Source organism: Myodes glareolus, chromosome 21, assembly GCF_982192425.1.
Source record: "Myodes glareolus chromosome 21, mMyoGla1.1, whole genome shotgun sequence".
Taxonomy (NCBI): Eukaryota; Metazoa; Chordata; class Mammalia; order Rodentia; family Cricetidae; genus Myodes; species Myodes glareolus.
Window position 1 is genome coordinate 21,922,473 of NC_142046.1, and position 23,864 is coordinate 21,946,336.

Sequence of the window (23,864 nt, forward strand, 5' to 3'; positions counted from 1 at the left end):
ACCAGCTGCGTCTCGCCTGGCTCATCAGCTTCTTCTCTGCCTCTCACCTGGTTCCTCAACTCATTCAGGCCATCTGTGCAGGAGGTAGACCAAGCCGACCCCACCTCACTGCGTCCTGCCCGAGGCTGATAAAGGGCATCAGCGCCCGAAGCTGGGCTGCTTTCACCAAAGCGCCTCTGATTTGCTTGGACGCTGATTCCTTTTCTTGTTCCCAGCTCTTCGTGGTGGGCTCTCCCTCATGGAGGAGGAGGACCCGTACCTGGATCTCTTCCTGGAGCCGTACTCCATCCAGGTGAGCCTGGCAGCCACCCCGCTGAAAATCAGGGATTGTGTGGGCCTGGGGGAGACTCTTTGAAATGCCAAATCTTCCTGAGAGGCAGGCTCGATCCAGGCCCTTCAGCTGAACTTGGAAGTTCGGTGAGGTAATCAGGGTTGCCAATTTAGACATCCTAGCCATGAAGTTAGATGGCCTGGTCCTGGTGGTAAAGGGACATGCTGCCTGCAGTCACCTGGGGTTCCAGCTTTGCTAGGTTCAGGCCACGCTCAGGGCATCTGACCTCTCAGACTGCTCGTGAACAACTAGGCTCGAGCTATGCCTCTGCCTCAGTTTCCACAGTAGCTGGAACTACACTTGCGGCCCACCACCTATGACCACATTTGGTTCGTTAAGATTTTTTAAGTCTATCTTTCTCTCGTTTTTCTCCTCACTCTCTCCCTTTCTCTGTCCCTCTGTCTCCCCCTCTGACCCCCTTCTCCTTCTCTTTGTCCCTCTCTTTCTCTGTGTATTCTCTCTCCCTCTCTCCCTCCCTCCCCATTCCTTCCTCTATTTTTTGGGAGGGAGTGGGATGGGGCAGATCTCTTTATGTAGCCTTGGCTGTCCTGGAACTCACTAAAACGACCTTCAGATTCACAGAGATCCACCTGCCTCTGCTTCCTGAGTGCTGGGATTAAAGGTATGAGCCAGCACCATAGAGGCTGAGGCCAGCCTAGGCTACAATGAGACCCTATCTCCAAAACAAAACAAATGTCAATTTAAAATATCCTTAATATTTCAAACTCAGTAACTTATTTTTCTGTTCTAAATTCATATAAGTTTTAAATCTCTCCTTTGATGAGAAAAAAAAACAATGCTGAGTCTTTAATGAGTGCTGACCAGTCAAGTAAGACTAAGTCCCAGTATTCACCTGCTTACTTTAAACTGTGATTTTTATGGGGCCACAGAGATGCGGCTCTGCAGTTAGGAGCAAGAACCAATCTTGCAGATAGCCTGAGTTCAGTTCCTAGCACCCATGTCTGTGGCTCACAACCTTGTGTAATTTTAGCTCTAGGGAGATCTGGTGCCTTCTAGATTCCTTAGGCACCTGTACTCAAGTGCACATAGCCCCTTCACACACATACATAATAAAAAAAGTAGTAAAAAAATACCTCAAAATATGAATTTAAGACCAAAAGAGCATTTAAAAGTTATCCGATGTTTACAGTGCTTACAATTATCTAATAGAGTTCAGCTGCTCTCTTTAACTTTCTAGGCATCTTGAGTTCAACTATTCCTATTACACAGCCGGAGTTAGGGGCAACTTAGCAAGCTATAACCAAAGTAGGAAAACATTGTATGATGAAAACCTTCTCTATATTTTAAGATATAGTTACAACAGATTTATTTGTTTCTATTTCCTGTGTATGAGTGTTTTGCCTGTGTGTATGCATGTATGTGTACTATGTGCATGCCTGGTGCCCAATGAACGAGTCCATGAGCGCATATCAGATCCCCTTGAACTGGAGTTAGAGATGGTTGAGAGCGGCCTTGTGGGTGCCATGATCCTGAATCCTCTAGAAGTGCAGTCAATTCTCTTATGAGCCATCTTTCCAGCTCTAAGATAGACGCTTAAGCATGCTGGAGCTCTGTAGTAGAATCTTGGTGGGACTTTGTAGGAGGCAGGGTGTGAATTGAGGCTATCTTGAACTGCCTTTCAGACTGAAGCCGTTGGCTTCCTGCCATAGTGGAGTCCCATTGGTATAACCCACTGGCGTTTTGATTTCTTTTTTCTTTTTGCATTGCACATTGCCTAGGATTACTATCCTCGATCCGTGTCTCAACTGTTCAGCCCACAAGCGCCTTTAGACGTGCACCCACTTAATCTGTCCAATCCAGAGACGGTGTTTAATTCACATCTTGGCGGAGGCAAAGAAGCATCCTGTGACTTCTCATCTGTGGATCTAAGCTTCCTACCAGATGAGCTTATTCAAGAAAATAAAGACCAGACTGTCGTTGGAAACAAGCATGAAAAGGAGCCAAGCTGTGAGGCTCAAGATCAGCCGTGTCAGTTGCAGTTGCCTGGTGGGGAGGACAGCGGGCTGAGTTTGAACAGCGGCGGTTCACCGGATTCCCACCTGCGCCCTGATGGCGCTGACTCCAGCCAGCCCTTTCCAGAAAAACCCAACTCTGATGCCTTACCTATGGCATCCTTAGTGTCCATGACGCCAATGAACCCTGTTCCAGAACGCTCTGGAATTGTGCCTCAGCTGCAGTAAGAGTTCTTGGGACTTGCAAAGGGAGGGCTGTTTCTACATGTGCAGTTTATGCATCAGACCATGAGAATTAGTTTCAGGATAATGGCGGAAGGAGGAGCGTTTCAGATTGCCTTTTTCTTTTCCAGTTCTTAATGGATCATAACCAATGACAGACTGGTTACTTATTAAAGGAAACACTAGTTCTTGGACCCCTTAGAGGAGTGTCAGACACATTCTTTTTTTTATTTTTATTTTTTTACTTATTAAAAATTTCCACCTCCTCCCTGCCTCCCTTTTCTCTCCCCCTCCCACCTCCCCCTCCCCACCTCCCCTTCCCTCTCTAGTCTTAAGAGCAGTCAGGGTTCCCTGTCCTGTGGGAAGTCCAAGGTCCTCCCCCCTCCATCCAGGTCTATAAAGGTGAGCATCCAAACAAACCAGGTTCCCACAAAGTCATACCAAAGCACTGAAGTTGTTAACAGTGGTAGTTAGGGCTGGGTAAACGCACAGGATATAAAATTGAGTTTGATTTGCAAATTCTTTTGGGTTTGTGGTTTCTGTTTTAGGACAATGGGTTTTTTTATTAATTATAAAATTAAGTTCCAAAACTTAATTTTAGTTACGAAATGTAAGAAAACGTGAATTTTAGTACATTGAGGTTTACAGTTAACTAAGGACTACATGACTTTGCATTTTATGCTGAGAATTCTACCCCGAGCAAGTTGCTAAGGCAGAATCTATGAAATAACTTAATGAAGTAATCTAAGTTGGTGTTGAAACTATACCATTATGAGCTTCTGTATTGCCTCGTTTCTTCAGGAATATAGTTTCCACTGCAAATCTGGCTTGTAAATTGGATCTGAGGAAAATAGCTCTGAATGCCAAAAACACAGAATATAACCCTAAGGTAAGAGTCTTTGGTGTCCTTTTCAACCATTGCAGTTTTCTTAGGTATTGTTCACTGGACGGTTATGACATTGGCTCATTTATTTTCTTCAAATAAACTCTTAGTGAAAAGTTTTGTTAATTCAGAAGTTTAACTATCGCATTTTTTTATTTTGAAGTTATAAAGGCATTCATTTTTCCGTGCTGAATAAACCAATAATTGAACAGTCCCGAAACTAGAGCTTTCCTTGTCGTTCACAAAGGTTTTTCAGCGTGTCTGTTTTCAATACAGTGGAACACTAACTTGAATTATCATCACACCTGTGGATTCTTGTTTTTTTTTTTTTTTTGAGAATGTCTTGCCATATAGCCCAGGCTAGGTTTGAACTTGGACTCTTCTGGCCTCTTCTCCCAAGAGCCTGGACCTGGTAGGAAATACCATTTTTCTAAATGCTGGCTCACATAGCTGACACATCTATGTTTTCCCATTTTCAGTTTCTTTTGTCCAAAAAAACTAAATTGAGCCAAGTGGTGGTGGCACATTTGGAAGGGAGAGGCAGATGGATCTCTGTGAGTTCAAGGCCAGCTTGGTCTACAGAGTGAGTTCCAGGACAGTCAGGGCTACACAGAGAAACCCTGTCTTAAAATAACAACAACAAACACATAATCAGAAAACAGAAAAAAAGCTAAGTTGTTTATAAGACTCTAGCTTTTGCTTACACATGGCTGATTCAATGGTTCCCCACCTAAAAGGCGGTTTTTTCACTATGTAACTAAGCCGGCCTCATTCTCACAGAGATCCCCCTGCCCATGTCTGCTGACTGCAGTTTAATAAAATCTGTTCCTTGGTCTTGCCAAGGCAGACACCCTGTCTTCATTGACTAATTTGCTTACAGAATTTGGATTTGTTAGCCTCCTCAACATTTAATGTTTCCTCAGGCTTTGTGCTTTGGAGAGGAAGGCAGGGCTTGAAGCTAAGTCCTGGGCCAGGAGTACAATGATGTTTACCTCATATCCACTGGAAAACAGCTCCGTGGACCCAGTGGAAGAAGATTTGTGGTCAGATGATAAAGAATCACAATAGTGGGAGAGACCATGTGAATCAATTCTTTATAGACTAAGCATTTGCTTTTGCTGACATCTGAATTTAGTGTTATGTATTATCCAGATACAAAATAGCTTTTCCTTTTCTGTCTCACGTCTCTGGCTAGAGTATGGATAGAAACACCTGGTGAGGCTGGGCGTGGTGGTACCTACCTTATAATACCAGCATTTGGGAGGCTGAGGCAGGTGTATCTCTGTGGGTTCAAGACCGGCCTTATCTACAAACTGAGTAAGGTAAGCCAGGCTTACATAGTGAGATCCTGTCTCAAACTATTCTCTCTTCTCCCTACACACAAAAGGAAAAAGAAGAAATGAAGGCAAAGAAATACAACTGTGAGGTGAATTCTTAGTGTGGCAGCAATGATAGATTGCATTATTGGAAAATTGATCATTTTAGGCATATTTTACTCATCGTCTTCAGCTCCCCCTGCTGGAACGTATAGGAAGAGAATGTATAGGAGCTGTCTGAAATTGTACTTTCTATGCAAATTCAAGTTGGTGTTTTGAATTATCTTAAAATTTTAGTAAAATCATGATGAGAATATAACAATTGCTGGGCATGGTTGTACCAGTTTTTAAATTCCTGTTCTTGGGAGGCAGAGGCAGGCAGAGCTCTGTGAGTTCAAGGTTAGTCTGGTCTATACAGAGAGTCATAGCCAGGGTGACATAGTGAGATCCTTTCTTAAAAAAACAAAAAAACAAAAAAACAAAAACAAAAACAAGCAGGGCAGTGGTGGCGCACACCTTTAATCCCAGCACTTGGGAGGCAGAGACAGGCGGACTTCTGAGTTCGAGGCCAGCCTGGTCTACAAGAGCTAGCTCCAGGACAGACTCGAAAGCTACAGAGAAACCCTGTCTCAAAAAACAAAGCAAAACAAAACAAAAAAACAAAACAAAATATAGTTGGTGCACACCTATATTCCCAGCTCTTGAGAAGCTAGGGCAGAATTGCGAGTCTGTTTGCTTGTAAACATATCTAATGAACATATCTAGTGAAGATATGTATATTCCTCTCTCTTATGCTAATGAATACCAGGGAAAACGATACATTTTTAATAAGCGCACAAAAAGCATTAATGAGAACTCATTCTGTCTCTGGTGGTGACGCAGGGTTTTTTTTTTTTTTGTGTGTGTGTTTCCAGTTCAAATTGCAGTTGCTTGTTGGAGCCTGAAGTGATTCATGATCTTTTGGAGTAGCTGCCCCCCACAAGAGGTGATCTTGCAGGGGACCCACTCCAATTTCAACTGGAAAGTTGGAGAAGAGCGTGTGTAGGACCTTTGTGAGGACCAGGTCATTTAGTGCCTTGCTAATGTGATAGGCCGACTGGTGTCAAGGGCAAAATGTCCTTGAGGGATCTATCAATGAGCAGGCTTGGGAACACACATTGAGAAGAATTATAAAGGCTGGACCTTGATGAAGTGGATTTTCCCTTTGTCTTTAGCATGCTTGTCATTATGTGTGTTGTGTTCAGCATTTTAGTTGCCTTGGTATTCTAGAATCTTGGCAGTAACATACATAATAGCATACTTTTCTGTGATTTTTTTTTTTGGTCTTGGAATGAGATTTAGCTGTGTAACTTAAGCTATTCTAAAACTTGGAATCCTCCTGCCTCAGCCTCTCAAGTACTGAGATAATAGGCATGGACCACATCAGGCTCATCTATTTTTAAGTTTTGAGATAAGATGAGATCTCACATAGTCTAAACTGGCCTCAAACTTGAATGCAGCAGAGGATGATCTTGAACTTCCCTCCCGTCTCTGCCTCCAGAGTGTTGGGGTTCCAGCTGCACCACAAAACCTGGATTATTCCACTCTGGGAACAGACCCAGTGCGTGCCAGGCGAGCACCCGGCTAACAGTGCCATATCCTCAGCTCGCACGCTTGCTCTTATTTTTTTTTAAAAGGATTCTGTAAGAGAAAAAGAAACATGGTCACTATAAATTTATGTGATTTTTATATCATATTTTTACTAAGTTCTGATAATGTTGGAGGTGAAATACTTCTTGTTTATTAAATGAGAGCAACAATGGACTTCGTTAGTCTTGTTAAGTGTATAAATGAGAGAAAATCTAAAGCTCTTAGCATCAGACCTTGAACGGAACAGATGTTCTAATTTTAGCTGATCCTTTGGAAGCAGGTGTAGAGTAACATTTTGTAATTGTAACTTTTGTTAATGTGGGAGGATAGACCCAGTCATTGTTCGGTTTTTCTCATCCATCTCAGTCTCCTCGAGATTTTCATACACAGTCCAACTTTCTAACTGGGTTACTACTGTTCACTCCCAGTAGAGACTAATTCTCCCATTGGCTTTGGTGTGCAGAGGTTTGCAGCAGTCATAATGAGGATTCGAGAGCCAAGGACAACAGCCCTCTTATTTAGCTCTGGGAAAGTGGTCTGCACAGGAGCCAAAAGGTAGGAGGATGAAGTTTTCCATTCTTACCCCACAGGCAACTCACTATGTAAGAAAAGAAGCATAGCATTTGTGTGAAAACTCATAGTAGGAATATCACATTTTTCTCTGTCAAACAGTTAATATGGGGTTCTTAGTCTTGGCCAGGCAGTGGTGTTGCATGCCTTTGATCTCACCACTCCCAGGGTAGAGGCAGGCGAATCTGAGTTCAAGATCAGCCTAGTCTATAGAGTGAGTTTCAGGACAGACTCCAAAGCTACTGGGAAACCATGGTTTGAGAAACAAGCAAAAATGTTCTTGGTCTTACATTTAATACTAAGCTATATCCCTTCCATACTTTATAGTACCCAACATTTGGTTAAGGTTCAAGGAAATTAATTGGGTTATAGGAACTTGTGTTTAACACATATATATGTTATATATATATATATATATATAATACCCACGTATGTTATATATAATATATATATATTAAAAGCAAGTTTATGTGTACACGCACATAATTTTTCCTCTACAGTCATGACTAGATATCATAAGCCTAGTAATATTATTGTGGATTTTATTCATTACAGATAAGAAGATAGAGTTTTTTTTAGCTGTATGTATTTCTTCTTTTTTTAAAAAAAATTATTAGATTTTTTTAAAAAAAATACCAATCCAAGTTCCCACTCTCTCCCCTCCTCCCATTCCCTCCACACACCCTTCCACTCCACCCCTATCTAATCCTCAGAGAGGGTAAGGCACATTGCTGTGGAAGATTCAAGGCCTACTATATATAGGCTGAGCAAGGTATATATCCAAAGAGAATAGGATCCCCCAAAACCAGTACATGGAATAGGGATAAGTTCTGGTGCCACTGCCAGTGGCCCCTCAGTCTGCTCAAGCCATGTAAATGTCAACCACAATCAGAGGAACTAGTTTGGTTCTATGCTTGTTCCTTCCCAGTCTGGCTGGAGTTGGTGAGCTCCTATTAGCTGAGTTAGACTGTTTCAGTGGGCGAAACCATCATGGTATTGACCTTCTTTGCTCATAATCTCATTCTTCCCACTCTTCAGCTGGACTTTGGGAGCTCAGTCCAGTGCTCTGATGTGGGTGTCTACCTCTGTTTCCATCAGTTGCTGGATGAAGGTTCTATGGTGATATTTAAGATATTCATCAGTTTGACTACAGAGCAAGTCAAGATGATTCCACCTGAGAACATAAGCAATAAAGGGATCATCCTTGTGGATTCTGGGAATTTCTCTAGAGTCAGGTTTCTGCTAACCCTATATTGACTCCCTCAATGAAGACATCTCTTTCCTTGCTCTCATCTCTATCTTGCCTCCATCTTGACTATCCTATTCCCTCAACTTCTCCTCAACCCTCCCTTCTTCCCCACCCCCCATGCTCCCAATTTTGTCAGGTGATCTTGTCTGTTTCCAGTTTCCAGTTGGGTCTATATATGTTTTTCTTTGGGTTCACCTTATTATTTAGCTTCTCTAGGGTCATGAACTGTAGGCTCAATATCCTTTGTTTACAGCTAATATCCACTTATGAGTGAGTACATACCATATTCATCTTTTTGGGTCTAGGTTACCTCACTCAGGATAGTGTTTTCTAATTCCATTTATTTGCATGCAAAATTCAAGATGTCATTGTTTTTTTACAGCTGAGTAGTACTCCAACGTGTAAATGTGCCACATTGTCTTTATTCATTCTTCAGTTGAGGGCCATCTAGGTTGTTTCCAGGTTCTGGCTATTACACATAGTGCTGCTATGAATATAGTTGAACAAATGCTTTTGTAGTATAAGTGAGCATCGTTTGGGTATATGCCCAAAAGTAGTATAGCTGGGTCTTGAGCTAGGTTAATTCCCAATTTTCTGAGAAACCACCATACTGATTTCCAAAGTGGTTATACAAGTTTGCATTCCTACCAGCAATGAATGAGTGTTCCCCTTACTCCACATCCTCTCCAGCAGAAGCTATCATTAGTGTTTTTGATCCTCTCCAGCAGAAGCTATCATTAGTGTTTTTGATCTTAGCCATTCTGACAGGTGTAAGGTGGTATCTCAGACTTGTTTTGATTTGCATTTCCCTGATAGCTAAGTATGTTAAACATTTCCTTAAGTATCTTTTGGCCATTTGAGATTCTTCTGTTGAGAATTCTCTGGGGTTCCATTCCCCATTTTTAAATCGGGTTATTTAGAATTTTAATGTCTAATTTCTTGAGTTCTTTATATATTCTGGAGATTTGTCCTTTACCTGATGTGGGGTTGGTTGATGAAGATCTTTTCCTATTCAATAGGCTTCCTTTTTTGTCTCATTGACTGTGTCCTTTGCTTTACAGAAGCTTCTCAGTTTCAGGAGGTCCCATTTATTTATTGTTGCTCTCAGAATGTGTGCTACAGGGGTTATATTTAGGAAGTTTTCTCCTGTGCCCATGCATTGAAGATTACTTCCCACTTTCTCTTCTATCAGTTTCAGTGTGGTTGGATTTATATTGAGGTCTTTAATCCATTTGGAATTAAATTTTGTGCAAGGTGATAGATATGGATCTATTTTTATTCTACTACAGGTTGACAACCAGTTATTCCTGTACCATTTGTTAAGGATACTTTCTTTCTTCCATTGTATAATCTTAGCTTCTTTGTCAAAAATCAGGTGTTCATAGGTGTGTGGATTAATACCCAGGTCTTCAATTCGATTCCATTGGTCAACCTCTCTGTTTTTATGCCAATATCAAGCTGTTTTCATTATTGTAGCTCTGTAATAGAGCTTGATGTCAGGGATGGTGATGCCTCCAGAATTTCCTTTATTGTATGGGATTGTTTTGGCTATCCTAGGTTTTCTGTTTCTCATATGAAGTTGATCATTGTTTTTTCAAGGCCTGTGAGGAATTGTGTTGGGATTTTGATGGGGATTGCATTGAATATCTATATTGCTTTTGGTAGGAGTGCCATTTTTGCTATGTTGACCCTTCCTATCCAAGAGCATGGGAGATCTTTCCATTTTCTGGTATCTTCTTCAATTTATTTCTTCAAAGACTTAAAAATTCTTGTCAAGTAGTTCTTTCACTTCTTTGGTTAGTGTTACTCTGAGATATTTTATGTTATTTGTGACTATTGTGAAAGGTGATGTTTTTTTCTGATTTTCCTCTCAGCTTCTTTATCATTTGTGTATAGGGTGGCTACTGATTTTTTTGAGTTGATCTTGTATCCTGCCACATCATTGAAGGTATTATCAGCTGTAGGAGTTCTCTGGTAGAGTTTTTGGGGTCACTTATATACACTATCATATCATCTGCAAATAAAGAAAGTTTGAATTCTTCTGTTCCAAATTGAATCCCCTTGATCTCCTTATGTTGTCTTATTGCTATTGCTAAAGCTTCAAGAACTATGTTGAAGAGCTATGAAGAAAGTCGACAGCCTTGTCTTGTTCCTGATTCTAATGAAATTTCTTTGAGTTTCTCTTCGTTTAATTTGATGTTGGCTGTCAGCTTGCTGTATATTGCTTTTATTATATTTAAGATATGCTCCTTGTATCCCTGATCTCTCCAAGACCTTGATCATGAAGGGGTGTTGAATTTTGTCAAATTCTTTTTCAGCATCTAATGAAATGATCATATTTTTTCTTTCAGTTTATTTATATGATTACATTGATGGATTTTTGTATGTTGAACTAGCCCTGTATCTCTGGGATGAAGCCGACTTGATCATGGAGGATGATTTTTTTTATGTGTTTTTAGATTTAGTTTGCCAATATTTTATTGATTATATTTGCATCCATGTTCATCAGTGAGATTGGTCTATAATTGTCTTTCCTGGTTGGGTCTTTATGTGGTTTTGGTATTAAGGTAACTGCAGCCTCATAAAAAGTGTTTGACAATGTCCCTTCTGTTTCTATTATGTGGAACACTCTGAGGAGTATAGGTATTAGCTCTTCTTGGAAGTTCTGGTAGAATTTTGCATTAAAACTATCTGGTCCTTGGCTTTTTTTTGGTTGGGATGTTTTTGATAACAACTTCTATTTCCTTGCAATTTATAGGTCTATTTAAATTGCTCAATTTAAATTAAATTGTCTTGATTTAATTTTGGTATATGGTATCTTATCTAAAAAATTGTCTATTTCTTTTACATTTTCCAATTTTGTGGAGTCCAGGTTTTTGTAACAAGACCTAATGAGTCTCTGAATTTCCTCAGTGTCTGTTGTTATGTCCCTCTTTTCATTTCTGAGTTTGTTAATTTGGATGTTCTCTCTCTGCCTTTTGATTAGTTTGGATAAAGGTTTGTCAATCTTGTTCATTTTTCTCAAAGAACCAGCTCTTTGTTTCATTGATTCTTTGAATTGTTTTCCATGTTTCTATTTTGTTGATTTCAGCCCTCAGTTTGATTATTTCCTGTCTTCTACTCCTGGGTGAGTCTGCTTCTTTTTTTCCCTAGGACTTTCAGATGTGCTGTTAAGTCACTAATGTGAGCTTTCTCTGTTTTATTTATGTGAACACTTAGTGCTATGAACTTTCCTCTTAGCACTGCTTTCATAGTGTACCATAGGTTTTGGAATGTTGTGTCTTTATTCTCATTGAATTCAAGAAATATTTTTAATTTCTTTATTTCTTCCTTGACCCAGGGGTGGTTCAGTAGTTCATTGTTCAATTTTCATGAGTTTGTAAGCTTTCTGAGAGTAGTATTGTTGTTAAATTCTAACTTTAATCCATGGTGACCCAATAATAAGGGGGTTACTCCATTTTTTTGTATCTGTGGAGGTTTGCTTTGTTACTGAGTATGCGATCAATATTAGAGAAGGTTCCATGAGCTGCAGAGAAGAAGGTATATTCTTTCCCGTTTGGATGGAATGCTCTATAGATGTCTTTTAAGCCCATTTGATTCATGACATCTGTTAGTTCTCTTATTTCTCTGTTAAGTTTCTATATGGTTGATCTGTCCATTGGTGAGAGTGGAGTGTTGAAGTCTCCTACTATTAGAATGTGGGGTGTGATGTGCGATTTAAGTTTTAGTAATGTTTCTTTTACATACGTGGGTGTTCTTGCATTAGGGGCATAGATGTTCAGGATTAAGACTGAATCTTGAACTGTTCCTGTTATGAGTATTTAGTGTCCTTCTTCATCTCTTCTGACTGATTTAGTTGAAATCAATTCTGTTAGATATTAAGATAGCCACACTTGCTTGTTTCTTAGGTCTATTCGATCAGAAAACCTTTTCCCAAGCCTTTACTCTGATGTAGTGTCTGTCTTTGAGGTTGAGGTGTGTTTCTTATATAGAGAAGAAGGCTGGATCCTGTTTTAGCATCCATTCTCTTAGCCTGTGTCTTCTTATAGGTGAATTGAGTCCATTGATATTAAGCGATATTAATGACCAATGGTTGTTAACTTCAGTTATTTTTCGGTAGTAGTGTGTGTTTCCCTTCTTTGGGTTATGCTTATGGGGGGTTATCAAATGCCTGTGTTTTTGTGGGTGCAGTTAGCTTCCTTGAATTGGGGTTTTTCTTCTAGTACTTTCTGTAAGGCTGCGTTTGTGGATATGTATTGTTTTAATCTGTTTTTGTCATGGACTGTCTTGCTTTCTCCATCGATGGTGAATGAAAGCTTTGCTGGGTATAGTAGTCTTGGCTTGAATCTGTGGTCTCTTAGTGTCTGCAGCACATCTATCCAGAACCTTCTGGCTTTCATGGTTTCCATTGAGAAGTTGGTTGTAATTCTGATATGCTTACCTTTATATGTTATTTGACTCTTTTCCTTTGCAGCTCTTAATATCTTTTCTTTATTCTGTATGTTTTGTGTTTTGCTTATTATATGGTGACGGGATTTTTTTTTATCCATTCTATTTGGTGTTCTGTAAGCTTCTTGTACCTTCATACATCCTTCTTTAGATTGGGAAAGTTTTCTTCTGTGATTTTGTTGAATATATTTTCTGTGCTTTTGGTCTGGAGTTCTTATCCCTCTTCTACCCCAATTATTCTTAGGTTTGGTCTTTTCATGGTATCCCAGATTTCCTGGATGTTTTGTGCTAAGAATTTGGATTTAATGTTTTCTTTGACCAATGAGTCTATCTCCTTTATAGTATCTTCAGAACTTGAGATTCTTCTATCTCTTGTATTCTGATGGTTGTGCTTGTCTCTGTAGTCCCTGTTCATTAACCAGATTTTCCATTCCAGAATTCACTTGGTTTGTGTTTTCTTTATTACCTCTATTTCTGTCTTCAAGTCTTGAACTGTTTCCTTCACCTGTTTGATTGTTTTTTTTTCTTGGTTTTCTTGAGAGATTTATTAACTTCTTCCAATTTTTTTGTTTGTTTTCTCCATTTCTTTAAGGGGCTTTTTCATTTCCTCTTTAAATGTCTCCATCATTTTCATAAAGTTACGTTTAAAGTAATTTTCTTCTACTATTTCTGGGTTAGGATGATCAAGTCTTCCTGTTGTGTGACTGCTGGGTTCTGGTGTTATCATGTTGCTTTTTAGGATGTTGGAGGAATTCTTGCATTGGTGCCTACCCATCTCTTCCTTCAAATGATGCTGGCAGTGTCTTTGCATCTTGATTCAATCCTTGCAGTGTCTGTATGGGTGTTTAGGAGTTTTTCTTGGTCTGCTTTGTATTGTCAATGTCTCTCAGAAAGCCTCTGAGGTCTCTGTATGCCTGCTTTCTTGGTCTTCTCTCCTGGTTTCCTTTCTTAGTTCTCTCTCTTAATCCCTTAGTGTTGTAGCAAGCTCTTGGTCCCCTCAGTATTATAGCAAGCTCTCAGCTCTTAGGCGGGGTGTAGCTAGTAGCTTGGAGGGTCCAGCGGATGGGTTGGGTTTGCAGGGGAGTCTAGCCACAGGAAACTCTCTGCTGGCTGGCTAGAAAAGCCAAGGGAGTTGGGGTTTTGTCCCACTGTGGAGGTCCAAGAGAGTGGGGGCATTCTGCCACGTGGCTGTTCACTCACCTCTTAAGTCCCCTCAGTATTGGACAAGATAGAGTTTTCTAAATGGGACATACCTGGAGATATCTTTCCAGAAATAGCATTCACTCATGAGCTATCTCTGGAAAGATTTTGCCTTTCTGGATCTCCTACAGAAATCCTGAGCTGATGTTTGCTCCACAGCCAGTGGAGAGAGCTGGTGTTCTCCTTGTGTCAGATGGACAGCAAGTCCCCTTTGGAGAGGTGATATCAACTCACAGCTACAGAGACACCAATCATTCACCTATTCCTATGAACATGGGCTGCCAATATACTTATCTATATCTGCTAAACTTCTTGAAAAAACTTACACATCATTTAAATTTGTATTTTCATGATTAATGAGATCAAACATCTCTCCATGAGCATGTAAAATGCTTATTATATCTTTTGCCCAATAGAGAAAGGATGGTGGCTTTTTGATTCATTTAGAGTAGTGGCTCTCAACCTTCCTTATGCTGTGATCCTTTAATGCAGTTCCTCATGTTGTGGTGACCTATTTGGTTCTTGAGTTGTGCATAATGAGTTTTGAGTATTCGGTTTATACAAGAGAGAGAGCAGTACTATTGTCCAAACTCTATCCAAACCTATTTTCTGTAATGATAAGAATGAAGGATACATGTTTGCTTAGGGATATGTGCAGAAGGTAAAATTTAAAATAATTCTCACCACCTGTGATGAAACTTTAGGGTTTTAAATCTATTCTTTAAAGTTTGCACAACGAATGTATGTTTAGACTTTGAGCTGTAGTAAAAATAGGAACCCGTATGTGAGGTTTACAGCAGAGCAAGACTTCTTTTACAAAATGTCTTCATTTCATTACTAACTTGGGATGTAGTCTTGCCATGTCAGGAGTTAGAAGTGGGTGGGGAATACAAGGGTGATTGAAATAAAGTGCATGGCCCAATTCACATAAAAGGACAGTGAGGGATTTAGGGAAGAGAGTTCAGCACTTTGCTTGTTCAGAGAAGCTGAATCCAAGTGGCCTTTCCTTTAGGAACTGCTGGTTTACAACTTAAGATGGGTGCACCTCACAAAGAGAGCTGTGTTCATAGCATTTACTCATGGTGGCCCCTGTTCAGCAGCCCCTGCTGCTCACTATTGTTTGGGCAAGTGAACAATGTCAGATGCAAACTACAGGCCCAAATCTCAGGGCTGCCCATTCTCTGATATGTATTTAGGGTCTGTTATAGCTATGAGTTGGGATATATTTTCCCCTCATGCTGAGTATGAATCTCACAGCAGCTGGGTGAGGAAGCAGAGAAAACTGGGCAAGTTTTAAGGAAGTTAAACTTGTTTTTGACAATTTGTCTCATAAAGACCTCAGTCTATGCCACTCACTTGGCCCATATCTGTCTTCCTTGTGTTGATTAATGTTTTGCATGTCTTTGTACTTATTTTTGTTCTTATACAAATGGCTCACACATTTTTAGACTAGGGCAGTTCTCAGGCTGCCGTGAGTACCAGAAGCACTTAGAAGACTATAGACAGCAATTCGCTGGCGCCCAGACAAGAGTGTCTATGTGCCAGAGGTCACACCTGGGTCATGGCCCCTCTTATAATATTTTAGGTCTGAGGACATATTTTGAGAAATAGTGCCGTAGTTAATTTTTCAGATAACATTCAAAACAAGCCAAAGTGCCTTACTGACGAGGGATGACCAATCAAGGTGATGGGTGCGGATCAGTTCGATAACTAATTGTCCATTTTACCAAACATTTTACATGACACTCTGGACAATGGTAAGGGAGGGAGATTCTTCTCATGGAGCCTTACTTATTTTTATTTTACTCTTGTGATTCTGGGGACCAAATCCAGAGTCTTATACATGATAGGCAAGTGCTCTGTTGCTGAGCCACACCCCAGCCTACAGTCTCAAAGATACATTGAAAGATGAACATAGGACATAGTGTAGAGAGATGGCCAGAAGTGCAGGCTACAAATGCAACAGTAAAAGGGACAGGGTGAATAAGGTGCCATTAATCACCTTATTAGTTTGATTAATAGTAGATACCATTCATTAAATTGTTGTGGTGATACATGCCGGTAGTCCCAGCACTTGGGGGGCAAAAGCAGGAAGTGCCTGAGTTACTCACTAGCCTGGGCTATACAGTCAGACTCTATCTCATGAAACAAGAAAATGTCTTTAATTGTGCTTGCATTCTCCCCAGTGAAGAGGAGTCTCGACTGGCAGCAAGAAAGTATGCTCGTGTGGTGCAGAAGCTTGGCTTCCCTGTCAAATTCTTCAATTTTAAAATTCAGAACATGGTTGGAAGCTGTGATGTGAAATTTCCCGTCAGGCTGGAGGTTTTGGCGCTAACCCACCGGCAGTTCAGTAGGTAAGAAGGCTTCAAGCTCAACCTCACTCTTGCTAAACTGCAGCAGTTATACAATTCAGGCTGTCTATACAAGAGAGTGGCCAGAGAAAGTGGCTACTTGCCTGAAGATCAGAGGAGAAGGCAGGGTAGATGAATGGATTAGGATGCTGTGCCCCAGACCCCAAAGTTATGGTATGGGCCAGGGTCTTAAAATAGTGGTTCTCACAGTGAAATTGCCAAGTGATCACTTGGGCAACTTCGGCCCACATCTCTGATTGGGCAGCTCCACTGGAAGAGACTCAGCTTGCAGTCCTGCAGAGTTCAAACCCAATGACGGTGCTGAAGCTCTGTATTGAGGGCCACTAATGGAATAGGTTTATAAAACTGGCCCAAGTGGCTTTGGAGATGGCAGTCAAAGTGAAGGGGTGAGGCTGACAGCTGGAGGGTGGAGAAGAGGGGGAAAGATGGCTGTGACATACATAGTCTCTGAGCGAGATCCTATCTAGTCGTGTTTATTTGGGAGGGGGTGTCTTTCTGTAGCTGTAGCTGACACAGCACTTCTGCGTTTACAGTGTTCCTCTCCTAAGGGAGCATTCTAGTCTTCCTGATTCTGTAACCCTAGTCTCCACAGACAGTCTGGCTCCCTGGCCTCAGCTCGTCCCTCACAGAGGACAGCTGGGGCTTCAGAGACCAACTCCACACTACCCCTCACCCCTGGATACACATCTTCGTCAAAACAGCTGACCTAAGGTAGAAGGGCAGATGCTTTTACTCTCTTGGTCAGTACAGTCTCATTCCAACTGTTTACCTCTTTGTGAGTGAGCAGTGGGTCTGCTCAGTCACGTGGCTAAGGATCAGTGGAAGGGGTTTGTTGTCTTTTTTTTTTCCAGATCCAAACTCATCAGAAGATAAAATGTCTGGACTTTTTTTAACTGCCAAACTATAATTTATTCTGAGATTTATCTTGGGTAATGGCTTTCTTCCTCCTCCTAACTATATTTTTTCCCTCTTCCACACAATTTGCTTATTGAGCAACTATGATATCTGTCAGGTTTTTTATTTTTCAAAAGTCAGCTCTGTGGAATTCTTCCTCACGCAATATACATCACCTCTGGGTGTGTTTTCTTTTTCAACCGAGGGGTAATGTATAGACATAGTACATGCTCCACTTTTAAATATGTGAACACAGACATTTTATCATCCAGTATCTTGAGCCACAGGGCTCCAGTCTCCCTCCTCAGACACACGAATGAGGTCCACCTCAACTTGGAGCATGACTGAAGTAGACCCCTTGCTCTTTTCAGGCCACTTGGGGCTCATCATGTTGTGCGTACTTCCCATGCCTTTGTTCCCTTCCGTTCTCCACAACATACAGAGAGATTGTAGTTGACAGTAAAAGTCCCTTGACATCATTTTCACTTTCTGAAAAACAAAACTGGCCGAAGAGCAAGCTCAGAGTCAGCTGCCTGGCTTTTATCTTCCAGATGAGGCCCACATCAGCCTCTTGTGCCTAGCCGGCCAGGTTTAGGTACTCAGTCACTTTTGCTGTGTCTGACTGGAGAGTGTACTTTGTATTCCAGAGGCCTCTCTTTCTGCACTCATTCTGGCCTCCTTCAGAAGCATTCTGTCAGGCCTCCATCCTCGGGATATGGATCTCAACTGCAGAGTGCATGCACGTGTGTGTGTGTGTGTGTGTGTGTGTGTGTGTGTGTGTGTGTGTGTGTATGTATGTATGTGTATTCTTGACATTGGGAGCCTTAAGGATACTTTTCTAAGCAGAGAAAGGGATTTCTTTTTAACTTGTTTTCAATGCCTGTAACTTATGGGAAACATCACACCCATCAGGCATAATCGGGTCAAGTGTGCCTTGCGTTAAAAATCTCAATCAAGTTCATCTTTAATTTAGAGTCTGAAAATGTGCATTTCGACATCTAATACAGGTGTGTCCTAGTTTTGTATTGAGTTTTGGAACCAGGTCAGGCTATGTAATTCAGGCTGGTCTCACACCATAGCAATCCTCTTGTCTCAGCCTCCTGAGTGCTAGTGTTATAAGCACTTCCATGTCCAGGGTGTTGAACCCGGGGCATCATGTCTATAAGGCAAGGGCTCTACCGCTGAGCTACATCGCCATTACAGCCCCTTCCTTGCTACCCTCCCTTCCAATCTACGTCACATAGTTTTCTATGAGCATTTCCCCTTCAGTTTTAAACTCAGAAATGTGCTGATAATAAATGCTCGTTAAGGGTCTAAAATCCAGGTGAGTATTGTGCAGTGGATAAGGTCCTACTGGCCACCGATGCAGCCTTAGTTCCTTGCCCACGTGGAGTTTGCTGACTAAAATAAAGACACACTGTCACTGTTACTGTTGAACTGTGGAAGTCACTGCGGAGCTGAGACTGCTTTGTGTGTAGTGGGGTCCTGAGCAGGGTGCTCTGTGTTATGTAGATGTTGAGAGGCAGAAGTGCATATAAAGAGGTGATACTGGAAGGTGGTTCAAGGCTGAACTGGCCAAGGATTCATCAGGTGTTTGCTATTCAGTCTCTTCTGGGTGATCTCTGTCCTCCCTTCCTCTGAGCTTCAGCCCTCTCTTATTTACACCAAATAATAGGATAAATAATACATCTCTAATCAGGAGTTTATTGTGCCTGTCACTTTAAAAACATGGTTTTGGAAGTGACCTCCATACTCTTCAGGGGTGTCCCTTCCTTGATGGGATCACCTTTCTGTTTCCAGCCAGGGCTGCTACAGTTTTATTGGCTGAAGAACTGCGGGTGCTTGTCAGTGTGGTCTGGTTCATCCTGTGTGCATGAGTTAGGTAGATCCTAGTGTGTCACTCTCCAGAAGTCTTGTTTTCCTCTGCCTGTTGTCCATGAGCAATTTCTCTGAACAGTTGCATTTTCTTTTCTTTATTGTTTTTACTGCACTATACATTTTTTCTCTGACTGTCATGACCTCTTCTTATGAACAGTTATGAACCGGAACTGTTTCCTGGTCTTATTTATAAGATGGTGAAGCCACAGGTGGTGTTGCTCATCTTTGCCTCTGGAAAAGTTGTGTTGACAGGTAAGCTTAAGGTTATTAGCTCACATTCACAAGATGGAAAACTATGTGTGCACTTGCATTTCCTTCCTTCCTGAATGGCTTTTCCTCCATAAGAAGGTACTTTTTGCTATACTGGGGGAAAGAAAAGTAGAGAAAAAAAATGGCATTACTCATAGATCTCAGTTCCTAAAATGATACATTTTTTCATGTATCCTCTTACTTGATGTGTATTTTCATCGTGACATTCTGCTTTACATTAACCATTACCACACATGCAGCTTAACTGGCGGCTTCAAACCCTTCAAGGCAGCTTTTAATAAAGCTGCACCACGTTTCTAAGGCAGGGATTGGTACATATTCTCTGTAAAGGACAAACACTAAATACTTAGACTCTGTGGCCCCAAGAATCTTTGCTGGAGGTGGTCTCATGTAGAGGCTTTGGAGTGTGAGTTATGTGACTCTGTAACTATGATTTAAACATGTCACCCAGTAGTACTCTTATTTTCTCCCAATCACTTAACGATCTAGAAGCCATTCTTGGGTCACAAGTGACATATTTAGTCAGTGTGCTGGGTTTTCCAGCTGCCCTGCGCTTCTTGACTCCTATTCTAACAGGTCACTGAGTAGGAACTTGTCCTCCAACTGTCACACGCTCCTGTGTTCCTTTGTGTTCGTTACTTGTAAATGGGACAAGCATTTGGCTATTTTATTTGTGGAGAATTATTAGTACGCGTGCTCAGAAGTCAAACTTTGGTTTAAGTATATTACTGTTTTCAAAGTTCTTAGCATGAATTTCCAAATTCCGCTAAAGGCATCTACAATACACTTTCCTATATCAAACCTCCCTTCCAACAATGTATGATAAATATCTTTGGCCAAACTTCCAGCAGCATTTTAAAAATTGTACGGAAAGCTGGGTACTCGCCTTTACTCCTGACACATGGGTAGCAGAGGCAGGCAAGTCGCTGAGAAAGAGGTCAGCATGGTCTACATAATTCCAGACCACCAACCGGAGACCTCTCCCCTGCCCCCCACCCACTCGGCTAGTTCAGGTCATTGTATTGTTGGTTGGTGTGTCAGTTGACTAAAATATGGAGATGTGTTCATAGGCCTGATGTCCAAATGATGGACCCTTAATTTTGGGTGCCTGCCGGGTGCATGTACGGTGTTAGGTTGCAAACACCTATCTGGCAGCAGTCCAGCCCTGTGGAGACAGATGGTGAAGTTATGTTGCACGGCATCTCCCCGAACCAGAAGTTAAGCCATATATTCTTAAACCAACCATCCAGTGCCCCTAATCCTGCCATATCTTCTTCAAGGACAGTAAAGTGGCCTAGGTTTTCGTGGAATTCTGTGGTTTTCTAAGGACTGCACACAGACGTTAGTGCACATAACCCTCTCACTACTCTGTGAGAAGGATTTCTGTCTTTTCTGGTGAGTAACCTGATACTTGGAGGTCAGGTAAGGCGCTATGGTCGCAATGTTAGTTAGTGGTGCAGTTACTATTTGGGTACTTACTTCAGTTCAAAGCCGGTCCTTTCTCAGTAGATCAGGCCACATCTTGCTACCAGGGCTAGGAAGGGCATGCATCCCAAAGGGCGGTCATTGTACCACACAGAAAAGGCATGGTAACCTTTGCCTAAAATGCTGGGGTCTCCCAGTTGGTGCTGCTGCTATAGGGCAGGGGCTGTCATTATTGATTGTTAATTGGCCTGTGAGATTAGTTTTTGTTCTTACTTTAGTGAGGAAATGTCAGGTGAGGTCTGGGACACAGTCAGAAGGAAGAGGGTTGGCTTAGAATATAAAAGTCCCTGGTCTGATCCCTCGTGCGACATCTAGCACTAACTTGACAAAGTCTTGTTTTAACGCATGGGAGCGAGCACAGGTGGTATTCGGTTGATGGCTTCTGGTGTAAAGGAGGGAACAGTAGCTGCATGTCTCCCTCATTGCTGCTTTATGATTTCGGTAACCTTGATTTCTTGGCCCTCACTTTCCCCATTTATGAAATAAGGGAACTGTGCACTCTGTTGTATCAGGAATCATTGTTGCTAATATAAAATACTGGCTGTGTTTCTGCTTCCCAGGGGTCTCCAGGTGGCATGCTCTTCGTGTTTGAATGCAGCCATAGGTACAGTATTTTATATAAAGCCTTACGGAACAAACAAATCAATGTTTATCCCAAATGCCGGACCTGGATGCCCTGTTCCTTATGGAACAGTAAGCAGACTGTCTTGCCCTGGGGTTGGCTTTGGCATGCATGTTTGTGTCATCAATCACAGACCACTGTTGGATGGTAAGAAGCCTATTCCATAAACAGGTGTTAACAAGCCAGAGGCAAGTTCTTTGTCAGTAGCCTTGTTCCTTTAGTGTCCCCATCTCACTGGTTTGCATAAAACTGATCTCTTCGGAAAGGGAAACTGTAATATTCTACCTCTGAGAAGACTTTGGGGGATGTCCTATCCAAAGGTGCAGAGTTTCTCGTGTCTGTTAGTAACATGCCATCTTCCTCTTTCATCTTTTCAGGATGCAGAAAATTTCCTTAGCAAGGAATAAATGCCATTTTGCCATTAGCAGTCAAAAAAATAATTAGACTTACAAGGATTTCCTCCTTACTACTTTAAAGTTTTTTTTTTAATGGAATTTATCTAACAAACTACTTGAAAGTGGGCATTTAAAACATTTAGTGTCCTGCAATACAACGTGACTATACCGCCACCTCCTGTTCTAAAACAGTCCATGGCTACAAAGAAGCCTCCGTAGTTTGCCATGTTCTCCAGCAGCTACCAGTGTCTGTTATCACCACGGATTTACCTATTTTGAATGCTTCAACTAAATGTAACTTTTCCTACCTTTTATGGATGGGTTGGTACCTGGATTTGTTTTGACTGTTGAGGCATGTCCAAATTTCGGACTGTTTATGGCTGAGTAATACTCTATTGTAGACATACACTGAAGCTTTTATTTATTGAAGGCCACAGAGGCTGTTTCTATCTCTTTGTTATTATAACTTCTGGAGCAATTCCGTCTGCACTGTGTACCTGCTTGTGGTTTTGTAAGAAGTTTGCTCACGAGGAACTGCTGGGGTGTGTGGTGACTCCATAACTCTTGAGGAACACCCAAACTTGGGAGCTGAACCCAGTTTACAGTCCCTCTAGCAGTGCAGAGGTTGCTGAACTTCAACACCCTATCAGTTTTTTTCTTTAATAAACACACTACAGCTCATCACTGCTCTGAATTCTGGTAGATGGTTTTTTAGGTCTTCTCCCTCACTGGACCTGGAGCAAAGCCAGATAATTACTCTCAGACTTTCTTCCTTCCTTCCTTTCAAGCTCTACATCTCTGAAGGTCCTAGGACCCCACATATTCCAAGTTATTCACTTACTAGCAGGCTGTTGTTTTTGTTTGTTTTTGAAACAGGGTCATCTGTGTAGCTCGGGAGGGCCTTGAACTTAAGATTCTCTTGTCTCAGCCTCCCAAGTGATAGATTAGAGGCATGTATCACTACACCTGGTATTAACAGAACAGTTTTTTGTTACTTCCATTAACACCATTTCTTTGCTTTCTGCCCCAATTATGTCAGATGCTAATTCTCATTTAGTTGAAGCCCCAAACTCACATAAAACCAGGCCATAACACTCACTGGGTCCTCCCTTATCCAGTTTTGAAGGTGAAAAGGGTGACGATTGATTGTGGTCAGTGAGAAGCAAGTGAGAACCAACTAACATATCTCCAGGGAGAGTGTCTACTCTTTGCTTAGTGTTATAAGTGCATGTCAGTCATATCATAGTTAACAATTGCTGACACCTAAGACTCTAATAATGAAAATGGTATAAATTTTTCCTCTAATTACTTCCTATGTGTCAAAATGGTAAACTCTTAGAATGGTCTGCCTGGTCTCATACTATGAAAACAAGACGCTAAGTAGAAATGAAGGAATCCAAGGAAGTTATTTTTGCTCTTCATAGTAGATGAGTTCACAGGTGCTGAGGGTGGCTCCCTTATGTCACGTGGTAACACATTTGCAGACTATCCCATCTACATTCTACTGAGCCTGGTATGACTGAAGACAGCATCCAAAGAGAGGAAATGCTGGAGCAATCTCTGCCCTATGGCATGCGTTTTGGGGAGACTATGGCTATTTGCCCCTCCTTTAATTCTTCTCTTTATTAGAAAGAAATGCCACACTTATTGGGTACAACTAAAGAGGTGTCATCTGGAAACCATCACAAAACTGCGCATCCAACACTGGGGAGGCAGACACAGATGAATCTATTCTGAGGCCACCCCGGGTTGTTTAGCTAGACCATTTCCCAAAATCAAAAGAACAGTAATTGAATATGGTGAAATGAAATTTTAGCATGAAAAAAAAACCTTCACACTCACTTGAATTTCTTTATAGGTGCCAAAGAGCGTTCTGAGATCTACGAAGCATTTGAAAACATGTATCCTATTCTGGAAAGTTTTAAGAAAATCTGAGCGTGTCCCTGGGCTTCTCATGTTGTGGTGATTTGGATATGTGTTTAAGCACAGCAGAGAGGAGCAGGTTTCTACACATGGCTGTAGGAGCCTTCCGTGCTTTCTAGCAGTCCCTGTTCATAGCTAACAGGGTTAAGTTTCTTGTTTGACTTTTGCCTTGGTTTGGAAATAGGGTCTACTATGTAGCCTAA

General features: G+C 41.4%; 1 protein-coding gene across 2 annotated transcripts; it reads left to right on the forward strand.

Annotated features, from left to right (window-relative positions):
* The first annotated feature begins 238 nt into the window (after positions 1–238).
* On the forward strand, positions 239–23,673 carry Tbpl2 (TATA-box binding protein like 2). 2 transcript variants are annotated; one of them, XM_087900137.1, is made up of 8 exons: positions 239–292; positions 2,071–2,528; positions 3,328–3,415; positions 6,818–6,909; positions 16,009–16,176; positions 16,810–16,812; positions 19,124–19,218; positions 23,597–23,673. In XM_087900137.1, the coding sequence occupies exons 1-8, from the start codon at positions 239–241 to the stop codon at positions 23,671–23,673; spliced, it is 1,035 nt and encodes a 344-aa protein (XP_087756263.1). The 2 variants fall into 2 exon arrangements, with proteins under 2 accessions (XP_087756263.1, XP_048282199.3); XM_048426242.3 differs by lacking the exon at positions 16,810–16,812.
* The last annotated feature ends 191 nt before the right edge of the window (positions 23,674–23,864 follow it).

What these genes read in the sequence shown, in the direction of transcription:
- Tbpl2 (XM_087900137.1), top strand. Translation starts at nt 239, where the DNA reads ATGGAGGAGGAGGACCCGTACCTGGATCTCTTCCTGGAGCCGTACTCC. An exon ending in GGAATTGTGCCTCAGCTGCA is followed by an intron (nt 2,529 to 3,327) that starts GTAAGAGTTCTT and finishes TCGTTTCTTCAG; the next exon opens with GAATATAGTTTCCACTGCAA. An exon ending in TGGAAAAGTTGTGTTGACAG is followed by an intron (nt 19,219 to 23,596) that starts GTAAGCTTAAGG and finishes ATTTCTTTATAG; the next exon opens with GTGCCAAAGAGCGTTCTGAG.